The sequence below is a fragment of the Ordospora colligata genome, assembly GCF_000803265.1.
Source record: "Ordospora colligata OC4 chromosome Unknown contig_05, whole genome shotgun sequence".
Classification (NCBI taxonomy): domain Eukaryota; kingdom Fungi; phylum Microsporidia; family Ordosporidae; genus Ordospora; species Ordospora colligata.
Genome location: NW_014575403.1, coordinates 213,584 through 226,650, shown reverse-complemented (window position 1 = coordinate 226,650; position 13,067 = coordinate 213,584). Strand labels below are relative to the sequence as shown.

The following is a 13,067-nucleotide window of genomic DNA, read 5'->3' as shown; positions in this document are numbered from 1 at the left end:
TAATTAATCAGAAGTCTGCAGATCTGAGCCATATAGCACATGTGGAGATTAAATCGATTAAGGTTTTATTGTGATTAGGGTATTGATTGCATTAATCACGAATAGTGATGAAACAGATGACATGCAGCAGAATTGCAATGTGGATGCACATATGTACAGGTGATTTTATATAAGAATACTGTGTGATAGAGACACTGAGAGAGTACAAGAGAAGACAGTGTAGTCCTTTTGGAAATACAAAGTGATTTTTGACCCCATTTGAATGGAAATCAAAGAGAATGGAGAGGACATGTTGCATTGCAGTGAAGGATTGACGGCAGTTGTGGATAGGCTTGATATGAATAATATGCAAGATGTGATTTGGGCATATAAGCATATTGACAGTGTATACAGGCATTCTAAAGCTGACTTTGGCAAGATTGTTGGAATGCTGACAATGCAGAAAGGAATTGATTTCAACACAGGCCTGATGATTTTGGAGGAGATTGGGAATGTGATGCATGCATGCTTTGGAAAGAATGTAATTGATGAGGAGATTATGTTTGTGATTGATAAATGCGGAGTGGATCTTGGAGATAGGGGCAATATGCCACTTGAATGGTGTGCAGATTATGTTTACAAGCTTGTATTACCGCTGTCGAGGCTCTTTACTAAGCAGGTTGTTGACATAGTTGCATTTCTATTTACTAGGACTACTGTTGCACAATTTGATGATTTATTTGAGATATTTACAGGCAAGAAGGATGTTCTGGCAGAGTTACATCTTTTGAAGGTACGACTGATGAGAGAGAGAAGTGCAAAATACATATGCACGAAATGCAGAGCACAGAGAATGGAAAGTGATGCAATTGAAGATTACATAAAGGCATTGAAGATATCTGGCAATAACACAGCAACTAATGTTGAGAACGATGTCATGCGTGTTAATGAATCTGAAATTGAAAGTGATAAAGAACAAATAGTTAGAACTGATTTTTATGCAATGGATGAGTTTGAGAGATGCAAGTCAATGAGTGTGGAAAAGCAGCCTGATGGGCTGGAGCTCTGCCAGGACAGGCCTTTTTCTGAGGATTCTCATGAAGAGAGTAGTAGCAAGGTTGAAGATGCGCAAGAGTGTTTGAGTGATTGCAAGCAGACGATAGTTAATGATTTTAAAGATAGTTTGGAACTCACAAGCCATGGATCTGGCACATTGATTGTGAATGCAGAGTGTAAATGCAAAGCATATGATCAATCGGAAGAGCGCCGTTGCCTAGATGAAGCAAAAAAGTATCTTCTGGAGATTGAATTGGCATCAGCAAAGTTTTTTATTGAGAATGCAGCATTGTATCTTGCTTTTACATTCGACAAGGACCTGCTTGATATGTTTAGCAAATATATTAACACTGAATATCGAGGAGTGTGTGCGATGAATCTTTTTAGAATGAAGACGGTGGAGGCCAGTGTTTTAGAGCAGATGGTTTGTAAGATGAGCGATATGAGGAAGGAGATACTGATGGCTGAGAGTCTTGTTGTTTCTTTGGCTACTGCAAAGATGTATGTTGCATGGTGTGCTGAGACATTTGAATCGATATCGACGCAGTCGATGAATGATTATTTGGAAATCAGCAAACTGTATGCACGGTTTCTAAGGGTGTTTAGGCATAGAAAGATGTTTTTTGTATTTGATGGAATATGTGGAAGCCGAGTTGAGAGAATAAGCAGCTCGGTGGGGAAGCATCTTGCGAATGATCTGAAGGAGATAATTGAGATGATTCTGAGTTTGTATGAAAGTAACAATGAGATAGATGATGGTGTTGATAAGTTGAAGAGCTGTATTATTATAGATGATGAACAGTGTGAGGGTGTAGTTAATGGTGCATGTGCTTCTGATGATCTGAATTGCAATGTAGCACATCAAGAAGCACATTGCAGTAAGTGCAATGAAAATAATGAAGAAGAAATAATTTTTGAAGGGATAAAATGCAATGAAGCATCTGAGGCATTTGTAAGAGACAAGCTGAAGGAAAGGATTCTGGAGATATGCAAGTGCGATAAGAAGGTGTTTTTATCGCAGATAGGAGTTATTGAAAACTTTGATGAGGAATTCCGAACAAGAGTGATTAAGGTATTGTGTAGTAATTATGATGAGGATTGGCGATATAGAAGGGCATTGTTACATTGTTGTAAGATGCATCCTTTGATATTTAAGGATAGTGGGATAGTTGAGTTGTTTGCCAAGGATCGAGTTTTTGCTGTCAGAAGGACTGCATTGGATATGAAGCAAGAAGAAGATGAAGTAGAAGCGAGGCGTGTGAGTGCCATTCAAGAGCAAAGTGAAAAGCTATGATAGAATGACTGATATGAATGGAAATGTTTATCAGATGATAATAAAGATTAAAGAAGTATTTTGTAAATGCATTTTGTATATGATATTTAAGTGATGAAAGTGCAGTGATTAAGTGTTGTTTAAGTGAATTGTAAGCAAATGATACTTAAGTGATGTTTAAATGATGTGATTTTAAGTTATTTTAGTGAAATAATGTTTAAGTTATGAAATTCAAGTGAATTTAAGCTATGTTTAAGTTATAAAAGCCAAGTGAGTTTAAGGTATTATATTAAATGATATGATTTGAATGAGTGTGTTCACCCATGATAGATTTTCCAGATGTGAAGGATGATCGCAGTTTATATATGTGCACAAGAATATTGAATGTCAGTATGCTTGGGTCTCCGAAATACAATGGCATGTTTGAATTTGGTAGGAAGAAGCTGCATGTCCCTGATATTTTTGCTCGTTCAAAAACCACGATTTGTCTGAAAAGATCGAAAAGAGGAATCTTTCTTGAGATGATCGACAGTGACACATTGATATACTCGCTCAATGGGCGGGTTTTCAAAATTGTTGGGAAAGAAGAGTTTGCATTTAGTGTGAATGAAATATGCAAGAGACTTGTTGTTGGGCATGGAAAGGCATTTATTCTGACAAGTAATCACTTATATGTGTATAACCGCATGAATGTAGAGATCCTGAGAATGGATGCACTTGATCTTGTAACTTCTCCGTTTAATGAGATATTTGTACTAACAGCATCCAAGATCCTGATATTTAATGAGAAGGGAGCTAAAGAGGAGTATGAATATAATGGAAATGCTACACATATACACTTCTATCTGTTCAGGGAGCTTATTGTTGTTAATGAGAACACGGTGTTCCATTTGAATCTTAACACAGGATTTGTAAGTACTTTGTATTGCTCGAGATCGCCGATAAAGACCAGTGTTTTCCGAAACAGACTGTATATTGCAGAGACAAACAAGATGACCTCTTTAAACATTGAGGAAAGAACGTCTGAATCCATATACACAGGCAGACACCTGAAAATTGCAGTTGGGGACACGATGATTGCATTGTATAACACAAATGGAGAGTTTATTTTTTGCGACAGATTTGACCTGATAAACTCACACGGCATGATGTATGATATTGATGCGCATGAATTTCTTGGATTCTTTTTTTGTGGAGATAAGTGTTATTTTTTGTTTAATAACAGGATAGTTAAATGGAGCGCTGATGGGATGAATGTATCAGAATTAGTAGATGACGAATCTGGGGATTATAGAGTTGAGTTTCCAGATAATATGGAAGAGTTGAAGAAATGGCATAGATTTAATAGAAAAGTCAAAGAGAAATTTGAGCCGGGCAATGTAAACAAGAAGTTCCATGAGATGCTGAGGACCGTATTCAGGAAGGATGAAGAAGCGACAGCTAAGAAGGAAAACAAGAAGAAAGTAAAGTATGTAGAGAGGAGACGCGGAGGATTTTGAGCATGTAATTTAATGTGGGATTCTAATGTACTGGTTGTGATTTATTACAGTATATGTTTAAGGTCTTTTATATGTGTTGAGCTATTAGATGATTTTTATTGAATATTGTGATTTATCATAAAAGATGTGTGCGAGCCCTGGATGGACGAGTTTGTTTCGCTTCTTGCAGTTCTTAAGAAGAACGACAAGATTGTACAGAACGTGCTGTTTATGATTTCCGAAGGATTTAGGTACAAAGAAGATGTTGTTGGAGAAGAATTGTTGAGGCAATACAGGGAACACAGCAACACAGATGCTCTTTTGGATTTTTTGCATCTTTTATGCAGCAAAGATATAAGATATCTTGATTTTTTCATGCAACATAGAAGGGAGTTTTCAGGAGATCATGAGTTTTTAAAGCTGCTTTATGGAGAAGACAACAGCGGAAGCAAGAGAGTCAAGACTGATACAGATGCTAGCGATATTATTGGATGCGGAAATTATAATGACGAGATAGGTATTGCAGATGTAGAGAAGACAAAGAAGGAAAGCAAAAGCACACAATCTGTAAAAATTGAGAAAAACAAGGATGTGCAATCTGCAAAGAATGAGAAAAGTAAAGACACTCAATCTGCAAAGAAAGAAAAAAGTGTATTTGAAGAAGCGGTGGTTAAGAATACAGGTGGTCGAAAGAATGGAGACACCAGGACTCTTAGCAACGAATATCTGCAGGAGACTGTAGATCCATTCATACTGTACCTTCCAAACCAATGTAAGCTATGTGGATTGAGATATGAAAATTCAAAGAAAGGAGATGAACAGATGGGAATACATATTGAGGAGCATCGAAGAAAGGCAAGGGTAATGGGAGAAAAGGACTGTGTTAGCAGGGAGTTTTTCCCTACTCTAGAAGCATGGACAAAAAACATTGAGAAGATTAAGCTGAAGCTTGAGGTGGAGAAAGTGGAGAAAATTGCTCATTCTGGAGGAGCCGTGTTCTGTGGTGTATGCCACAGCCGAATTGAGGTTGAATGGGATGATAATGAAGATACATGGATGCTTAAGGATGCAGTGCCACTTGAAAAGGCAGGACAGACGAACTTCTGTCATAGAAAATGTGTTTTATAACTCGGTGTATGAGGCATATCAAAGATTAGTGATCCTATACAGTTGGTCAAATATAAATAGAATATAAAATAAAATAAACTTCAATTAGTGTTATTGTATTCTGATTTGATTCGTTTTTCTGGGCTTTCAATATCTGTACCGTTACTACTTTGAGTAAGACAATTAATCCTGAATGTTATAACCTGTATGAGTGGTTGATTGTATTGCGGAGCAAGATTGCTTCTTACTGAGCATTTGAGGGCCTTGAGAATTTCAATGTCCGATTCATTCTTGATGATGAGCTTGGCCAACTTCAGGTATCTTTCTGGAAATTCTGTGAAAATCAAGAATTCATAGAAGCAGGCAGGAGAGAAATACTTCCTGTCTATCAGTCCAAGATCTATCTTTTTGTTTGTCTCAGTGCATCTGAAGAACACAGTCCAGTCAAATTCTTCTTTGCACACATCAATAATAAGCATTGTCATTCTTACCATGTCCTCGTTTTCTTGTAGTAAGCTGCAAAACATTTCAAATAAGTGTGTCCTGTCTGTGCACTCTCTATGTTTGAACACAATCTTCATGAGCTTCATGGATCTTTTAAATATTAAGCTGATATGAGTGTGACAAGAAATAAACATAAGAACCGGAGCAATATCATACTTACATGATACGTTATTTTCAATAATTGCTTCAATTGCATCAAGAACTTTGACACACGTTACCAATGATTTTGATGATATCTTCTTCTTCATATTTTTGAAAATCACAGACAGATTCTGATTTACCTTATTGATTTCTTCACTATCTTCACTATTAAAAGCATCTGTGTGCTCATCATTCATGTGATTTTCACAATCCACCTGAATATTTGAATCACTGTGGCTGTCACTTGTATTGATATCATCAATAGAATCTTCGTATTCACATTCTGCATTTTCTTCTGTAAATTCAAACTCAGACATAAACCCGTAGAATTTACTTTTAAGTCCTGTTTCTGAAAGAATAAGATCTGAAAGAGCATTCATGGCTTGATCAATTCTTTCTTGCTTAGCACTCCAGTTTTTAAAAAAGTATATAACAAATGCTCTTGAGAATGTACTCGGGTCCTTAAACAACTCGATCATACTTGCATTAAACTCTTTTCCTATTATGTCTTTCGCTGTAAACACATTCAATGCGATCTGATCCATCACATCTAGCTCGGTGTCTATCTGCTTGGATGCTTTGTGATACATATTCAACACCTTGATCTTGCTTAGAAGTTCATTCTTTTCTGGAAAGCTCTGCAGCATAAATCCTATCAGATGGTTTACATTTTCCCTTAGCATTTCCTTGTTCCTTGCCATTTCAATTGACACAGCATTGATATTGTCTACCGTTAACTCAAGTGATTTCATGGGTGTTGCATGTTTTGACTTTGGTTATATGTTAATGCAACATGGCATAAAAGCCCTTAGAGATGGCAACAGTTAGAATGAAATCTGACCAGAAGAAGACAATCTTACTCGAGATGATACGGGAGAGCAAATCATTCTTTAAGCTGCAAGAATTAGAGACAATAGGATCAAAAAAGGGAATAGTTACCAATACCATTAAAGATATATTGCAGCAGCTTGTTGACGATGGACTAATTTTCAACGAGAAGGTTGGCATAAACAGTCTATACTGGTCTTTTACATCGGATGGACCACAGAAGAAAAGGATGAGATGCAAACAGTTGGTAGAGGAATGCGAACGCTTAGAAGAAAACATAAACAACAAGAGGATGTATGTTGAGAAAGAAAAGAAGATTAAGAAGTATACTGAGGAGAGAAATGAGCTTGAACAGACGCTAAACATGTTGATGAAGATCGATGAGGATCTGAGGAGAGAGTTAGACAAGTTTCAAGATGTTGATCCCGAGGCATATAAAAAGCTTATTTCAGATAAGGAAAGTGTTGTTGATCAATGCAATAAGATAATCGATAACATCTTTGTTGTGCAGGATTATGTTTGCAATAGGTTTTCAATGGATAAGACTGATTTCAATGCAGGATTTGCGATTCCAAACGATCTTGATTACATCCAATGACTTATGCATGAGTTTGAAGTAAATGGTTATGATTTGATCATTTGATTTGAATGCAATTTGATTAGAGATTGCATGGTTTATTTATTTGTTGAAGAATTGGCCCTGTATGATTGATAGAGCAGATGATGTGAATGAGGAATATGTTATGATGGCGCCTACTTATCCAGATGGAAATGTATTTGAGTATGAGGAGATAAATACGGAACCTGCTAAGTACAGAGTTCCTACAAATCGACCGGTGAGGATATACTGTGACGGAGTGTATGATTTGTTTCATTATGGACATGCAAGAAGTCTCAAGCAGGCCAAGAATTTGTTTCCAAATGTTCACTTGGTTGTTGGGGTGACAGATGATGACATAACAGTAAGGCTGAAAGGAAATCTCGTGATGAATGAGAATGAGCGTGCGGAAGGATTATACCATTGTAGATATGTGGATGAGGTGATAACAAGTGCACCCTGGGTTCTTACCATGGACTTTTTAAAGAAGCACAAGATTGACTTTGTTGCACATGATGATGTTCCATACAAGGGAGAGGGGATGGACGACATATATAAGTTTGTGAAGGATCAAGGAATGTTTTTGCCGACCAGAAGGACACTTGGGGTGAGCACAAGCGGAATCATAGCAAACATAGTACGAAACTATGACATGTATGTGCGAAGGAATCTTGAAAGAGGGATGTCTGCAAAAGAGCTGAATGTTTCGTATCTGCAGGTAAAAAGAATGAGGATGAGTAAGAAGATGGATGAGATAATCAAGAATGTTGATATACAGAAGGAGCTTGATGACATCAGGTGGGAGATCAAGATTGCAATGAAGTATTGGGAGAAGATATCAAATGAAGTCATTTCTGGGTTTATTGACAGCTTTTACCATAACAAGACATCGAACAAGTTTCTTAATCGCTTGGTTGGGTTTGTGAAGCACAAGAAGACTTGCCCTGCTGTTTCGTAATAAACAAGTATTTCCAAGTATTTTAATATTGGCTTTGTGCCCATTATGTTTCTCCCAACCAATGCTAGTCCTGGTGAAAAGGAGGCAATGGAGATGAAGGGGCCTCTTATGCTTATCCGGAGATGTATGGTTACTAAGAAACCTGTGATTGTGAGCCTGCGGAATAATAGGAAGGTGATAGGCTGTGTTGTGGCTTATGACAGGCATTACAACATGATACTTATGGATGCAGTAGAGACAGGAGTTACTGGCAGTAAGAACAAGGGAGCAAAAAAACGAAGAAAGCAAGTGAGTCGAAGACTTGGCAATGTGTTTGTTCGGGGAGACACTGTGGTACTGGTTGCAAGTGGAGTAGGATCTGCATCACATGCACAAAAGACGATTGATGAGTCACAGAGTGAAGACAAACAGCAATTGAGGAACACTGCAGATTCAGAACAGCAACCGTACAATTAGATTAAAATGTATGCCTTTATCAATTATATGATAGTTAGCATTTGTATATGCATCCACTTGACAATCCAGGCATTAACCAGAAAGCTTCGAAGGTTGCATAGGGGCAGAAATATTTTTTGTTATTACTCTTGCCTGATAGGCTTTAACAATATAGAAAGATCAAGAACGATTTTATTTTATCATTTCTTAAGACTGAGCATTCAGCTTCATCTTTCCGTTTGCATCGAAGTATCCAATTTCTGATCTCTTTTCAAATCTCAATCTCTGTCTACTGCGTCCGCACACTTTTCGTTCTTTGTCCTTGACTGGATCCTTTGGTGTCTGGTTTCTGACTTTACCTGCCTTGTTGATAGTTATAGCGCCTGCCTAAAGTTAGATTTGCTCCTTGAATGCTTGCAAGGTCTCACTTACCATTTCAAAGGGGTTGCATCTCTTGAAAAAATATCGTGGATGCAACATCATGCTGGAAAAAATTATCCCTTACAAAATGGTAGGTGCCTTTGAAGAAGTTTAACTGTAGAGTTTGGAGCTTGAGATCACAGGTATGAGAGATAACAAGCTTTTGTCAAGAAAGGAGCTTGAGGTAGTTGCGCATCATCCAGGAATGGCATGTCCGTCAAAGGAAGAGGTGCGGGATAAGATTTCGGAGCTGTATCAGACAAACAAGAAGAACATTGTGATTGCAGGGATGAATAACAGGTATGGGACGCACAGGTCGATGATGAATGCAAGGATATATGCATCTGCAGATATGCTGACACAAATTGAGAAGAAGAACATTGTTGCAAAAATGACAAGAACAGAGATAAAGATCAAGGCCAGGAGGGTTAGGAAGGATGAGAGGAAGAAGAGCTATAAGATGTTTGGTACTCTTAGGAGGAACACGAGGAAGGCTGAGAAGAGGAGCAATAAATGAGAGGTGTTATGAATTTATTTTTGATATCTTGTGATTTTGATTAGAAAGGAGGTTGATTTGGGATTACACGCTATACGATTGCTAATGAGAGTGTATAAGAATTTTGTGCTTGCTAATGAGTGATGATGAATTATCAGTGTTGGATGATGAACCTTAAGATGACGCACTAGCTGAATGTATTAGTTGAATATTAGTTGAGTGGTGCATTAGCTGAATGTATTAGTTAAGTGAAATGTTGAGTTATGATTAAGTTGAATAGCAATTGAATAATAATTGAGTAATGCATTATTAGATAACAATGGGATGTTGTTAAGTGATTCCCTGCTGACTTAGTAGCTGAATATTGTTAAGCGACACATAGCTCAATATTACTTGAATGAAGTGTTGAAAAAACTGAAGAAGAAAAGCCTTCTATAGATGAAGGCTAGAATTAAAGAATGGGAAAATGTTGAAAGTAGAGGAACACCATCGAGGATATTTGTTCAGGAGAAGTATGGCTATATAGAAACTTACACATGCCCAAATGGAATTTCTGCAGTAGTGATTCCACAAAATATACCTTATGAACTTGTTGAAAGTACAATCAATAAGAAGATTGCAAAAGGATCGGTGTTTATTATTGCAAGTGGCAATCAAATTTGCTTTCCATTCGACTTTATCATAAAGGAAATCCCAGAATCCAAACAGATGGAGTATGTGGCAATCATACAAAAATCAAGTTGAAATAAGATATCTGATCTGTATCGTTTGGAATACACTAAGGATCTTCAGATCCCTTTGCAATTCTTACGAATTTGTCATAATCAGAATCTAGTAAGCGCCCTGCACATGTATTCAATGCATCCTCTGCAGATATATCAACAAATATCACATGCAGGTTTGCAAGTATACATTCAAGTCCATAAATAGGTTTCCATCCCAACCTTAGAATTTCCATACACAAATTTCCATTTTCATCTATATTAGGATGAAATACACGATCCAGGCATATCACCTTTGGTGATTTAAATGGATATTCGCAGGGGATCTTCACCATAAACCTTAATACTCTTCCTTCATATATTCCCTCAAAAACCATCATTGTGTATTCAAATTGTGCACACCATCCATCGTCTGCATCAACCATTAATAGCTTTGTTGCAGAAAGATGGTGCAGAGAATCAAGTTCATTCTGTAGTCTGAATTGTGCAAAACATGCTTTGTGTCCTTTTTGCCGAGAATCATTCATGCATTCATGCTTCATAATCACCAGGGGCTCTATCTATACCAGCATCCTGCCCTTGTTACACGCCATTACGTATTTCACACTCTGAATAATGATGGAGTGCATCAATAAACACATCTAGTGAAAATGCTTTTCTACTGAACCAGATCTCACAGTCCACAAGCGAAAGCGGATTATCCACTCTGAATTTGAACCTGTTGTTGCAAACAATCACCAACGAATAATGTGTTTGTGTTTCTTCAAAGTCGATTTGGGTACCATTAACCTGGCACCTAACTAAATCTTTCATTAAATTGGTTGTTGTTCCATACATATCAACCACAAGTATCGTTTTTGGATACTTATTCAATCCATGTACACTTCTTTTGTTCCATCTCATACATCCAATCATACAGAGCACAGGGTCTGTAGTAATTACCTTCAAATTTACAATACAACATAGCTTAGTCAGCTTTATTTAGATAACTTCAAACGCATTTGCGGACTTACTCTCCTTCCCAGTAAAAACAAACTAACTCCAACCACCATCACAATACCGGCACATCCATACATCCACATAGCATAATCATTAATGGCCTCATCATCATTAATGGCCTCAGCAGAATATGTAAAAAGGATTTTATGGGTCATGACTTGAACATCCGGTTCCCATAAAAAGAATACTTTCAAGAAATACTTGTATGGAATGTTTTCTTCGTTATTAATAATCTCATCGTTCCAAACCTTCTTGACGTATTCGATTTCCATCAGCGAATTAAAAAACTTGAATGGCCAGAATAGAAGAACGAAGTATATAGCATTTTTGAAGTACGAAAAGCATGGATAACAACTAAGCATGTGCAGAGTAATAGGTACTGTTGTAATTGCCATTATGGTATGAATGATCAAATTACAAGCGCTATAAAGCACTGCATTGTTTTTTGGTGAAAACATGCATCTCAGCATAACATTCGTCATGAGCATAAAAATGAATGTTATGAACAGTCTTATGACAAAATAAGACGTAACTCCTTCTCCCATTCCAATTCCAAAGTAAATCATGCATATGGCAAAACATCGGTACACAATAAGCGGAATCTCTGCAATAAACACCGACAAGTACAATGTCAGAATCCCATATGCTCCCTTCTTTACCTCCCTTGTGATATAGCTGAGGTCTCCCAGCATCGAGGTGCAAGGCATCAGTCCAAATATATTTGTATTAAACCCAAGATATTCAACAAGAGGAGTCTCAAGCATGTTGCTGTGTAAAGACGGATCAACATCCTGTCTATACAACTCAATAATCTCCTTAAAATTCATATCATAAATAAACTTGGTATTTCTTATAGGAAGGCCCGCTTTAAAATCATTATGGTGATTATATTCAACATAAGCTCCCGCCATAATGTTACCAAGTACAAAATACGGTAGAAATCCGAAAATAAACAATAGAAAGAGCATCTCAACAGCCCTACTCCTCAAAAACTCCCATGTTCTCCACTCAATGGCCATGTGTCTCAATGCAATCTGCAGCGACTTTTTAGGCTCAACTAGCAAACAAACCTTGTACCTCGTTCCTGTTGTCATGTCCTTGCCTTTGATGGTTTCTTCTCCCCTTGCTGCTGCTGCCTTTGCAATCTCTTGAATTTTTTCTTTGTTATCAACTACCTCAGGAATCATTGAATCTTCAGAAAACAGCTCAAACAAAAACTCACTCAGCGAAAGCTTACCCTTTCTCTCTACTCCATTCTTCTTCAGAAATTCATCACACTCACTTACTTGTCCAAAGTACACAACAGATCCTTTGTTCATAAACAGCAGGTCATCAAACAAATCAAACAGTCCTGGTCCAGGCTGATGTATGGTTACAATCACTATCTTGTTGTGCTCCTTGGCGTAGTCACGGATGCCCATAATCAGATTTAGTGCAAGGTGTGAATCAAGACCAGATGTTGGCTCGTCAAGCAGTAGTACATCTGCTCCAACAACCATCTCTGCAGCTATCATCACCCTCTTCCTTTCTCCTCCAGATATCGCTTCCATCAGCATTCCCTTGATTTTATCAATGTGCAGCTTTTTCATCACATCATTGACCACTTTGTGTTCCATATCCGTCTCGTTTTTGGTCTTGCCTGTTCGCATTCTAATAACATTCTGCATAAACTCACCAACTGTTTGTTTTGGAATTGAACAATCATCTTGTTCAAGATATACCATCTTCTTCAACCATGAGTTCCATCCCCTTTCTTTTTCCTCATGCAAGATGCTTCCGCACGTCAGCGAGTTCGAGTGTACATATCCAGCAATAAGTGACATAAGCGTTGTCTTTCCGCTTCCACTTGCTCCCATTACCGCAGTAATCTTCCCTGACATAAAATTCACATTCATTCCGTTCAAAAGCATAATCTGCTTCTCACTCCGCTTCATGTCTTTGTTGTCGACTTTCAATGCAACATTTCTCAACTCCAGATATTTTCCAGTCATATCAAGGGTGAGCAACTGTACACAAATATTCTAAAATTAGATACTGTGATTGTTGTTCATATAAAATTTTATAATAAATCGA

General features: G+C 37.5%; 13 protein-coding genes across 13 annotated transcripts; 8 read left to right on the top strand and 5 right to left on the bottom strand.

The window, feature by feature from the left end:
- Positions 1-262: 262 nt before the first annotated feature.
- M896_051670 (uncharacterized protein) lies at positions 263-2,329 on the top strand (the record flags this gene model as incomplete). Its single annotated transcript, XM_014708314.1, has 1 exon — positions 263-2,329. One exon carries the CDS (start codon positions 263-265, stop codon positions 2,327-2,329), a length of 2,067 nt encoding a protein of 688 aa, XP_014563800.1.
- Positions 2,330-2,631: 302 nt separating this feature from the next.
- On the top strand, positions 2,632-3,807 carry M896_051660 (uncharacterized protein; the record flags this gene model as incomplete). The annotated part of the gene is made up of 1 exon (XM_014708313.1): positions 2,632-3,807. The coding sequence occupies one exon, from the start codon at positions 2,632-2,634 to the stop codon at positions 3,805-3,807; it is 1,176 nt and encodes a 391-aa protein (XP_014563799.1).
- Positions 3,808-3,948: 141 nt separating this feature from the next.
- M896_051650 (uncharacterized protein) lies at positions 3,949-4,914 on the top strand (the record flags this gene model as incomplete). The annotated part of the gene is made up of 1 exon (XM_014708312.1): positions 3,949-4,914. One exon carries the CDS (start codon positions 3,949-3,951, stop codon positions 4,912-4,914), a length of 966 nt encoding a protein of 321 aa, XP_014563798.1.
- An 80-nt stretch (positions 4,915-4,994) lies between these two features.
- On the bottom strand, positions 4,995-6,290 carry M896_051640 (uncharacterized protein; the record flags this gene model as incomplete). The annotated part of the gene is made up of 1 exon (XM_014708311.1): positions 4,995-6,290. One exon carries the CDS (start codon positions 6,288-6,290, stop codon positions 4,995-4,997), a length of 1,296 nt encoding a protein of 431 aa, XP_014563797.1.
- Positions 6,291-6,352: 62 nt separating this feature from the next.
- M896_051630 (Mnd1-like meiotic recombination protein) lies at positions 6,353-6,964 on the top strand (the record flags this gene model as incomplete). The annotated part of the gene is made up of 1 exon (XM_014708310.1): positions 6,353-6,964. The coding sequence occupies one exon, from the start codon at positions 6,353-6,355 to the stop codon at positions 6,962-6,964; it is 612 nt and encodes a 203-aa protein (XP_014563796.1).
- A 106-nt stretch (positions 6,965-7,070) lies between these two features.
- M896_051620 (choline-phosphate cytidylyltransferase) lies at positions 7,071-7,922 on the top strand (the record flags this gene model as incomplete). The annotated part of the gene is made up of 1 exon (XM_014708309.1): positions 7,071-7,922. One exon carries the CDS (start codon positions 7,071-7,073, stop codon positions 7,920-7,922), a length of 852 nt encoding a protein of 283 aa, XP_014563795.1.
- A 45-nt stretch (positions 7,923-7,967) lies between these two features.
- Positions 7,968-8,378, top strand: M896_051610 (subunit D2 of Sm-like ribonucleoprotein; the record flags this gene model as incomplete). The annotated part of the gene is made up of 1 exon (XM_014708308.1): positions 7,968-8,378. The coding sequence occupies one exon, from the start codon at positions 7,968-7,970 to the stop codon at positions 8,376-8,378; it is 411 nt and encodes a 136-aa protein (XP_014563794.1).
- A 186-nt stretch (positions 8,379-8,564) lies between these two features.
- Positions 8,565-8,792, bottom strand: M896_051600 (ribosomal protein S30; the record flags this gene model as incomplete). Its single annotated transcript, XM_014708307.1, has 2 exons — positions 8,565-8,744; positions 8,790-8,792. 2 exons carry the CDS (start codon positions 8,790-8,792, stop codon positions 8,565-8,567), a joined length of 183 nt encoding a protein of 60 aa, XP_014563793.1.
- Positions 8,793-8,865: 73 nt separating this feature from the next.
- M896_051590 (ribosomal protein S24) lies at positions 8,866-9,294 on the top strand (the record flags this gene model as incomplete). The annotated part of the gene is made up of 2 exons (XM_014708306.1): positions 8,866-8,868; positions 8,899-9,294. 2 exons carry the CDS (start codon positions 8,866-8,868, stop codon positions 9,292-9,294), a joined length of 399 nt encoding a protein of 132 aa, XP_014563792.1.
- Positions 9,295-9,711: 417 nt separating this feature from the next.
- On the top strand, positions 9,712-10,017 carry M896_051580 (uncharacterized protein; the record flags this gene model as incomplete). The annotated part of the gene is made up of 1 exon (XM_014708305.1): positions 9,712-10,017. The coding sequence occupies one exon, from the start codon at positions 9,712-9,714 to the stop codon at positions 10,015-10,017; it is 306 nt and encodes a 101-aa protein (XP_014563791.1).
- A 34-nt stretch (positions 10,018-10,051) lies between these two features.
- On the bottom strand, positions 10,052-10,522 carry M896_051570 (ubiquitin-protein ligase; the record flags this gene model as incomplete). The annotated part of the gene is made up of 1 exon (XM_014708304.1): positions 10,052-10,522. The coding sequence occupies one exon, from the start codon at positions 10,520-10,522 to the stop codon at positions 10,052-10,054; it is 471 nt and encodes a 156-aa protein (XP_014563790.1).
- Positions 10,523-10,577: 55 nt separating this feature from the next.
- On the bottom strand, positions 10,578-10,910 carry M896_051560 (uncharacterized protein; the record flags this gene model as incomplete). Its single annotated transcript, XM_014708303.1, has 1 exon — positions 10,578-10,910. The coding sequence occupies one exon, from the start codon at positions 10,908-10,910 to the stop codon at positions 10,578-10,580; it is 333 nt and encodes a 110-aa protein (XP_014563789.1).
- A 62-nt stretch (positions 10,911-10,972) lies between these two features.
- On the bottom strand, positions 10,973-12,985 carry M896_051550 (White-like ABC transporter; the record flags this gene model as incomplete). Its single annotated transcript, XM_014708302.1, has 1 exon — positions 10,973-12,985. The coding sequence occupies one exon, from the start codon at positions 12,983-12,985 to the stop codon at positions 10,973-10,975; it is 2,013 nt and encodes a 670-aa protein (XP_014563788.1).
- Positions 12,986-13,067: the final 82 nt, after the last annotated feature.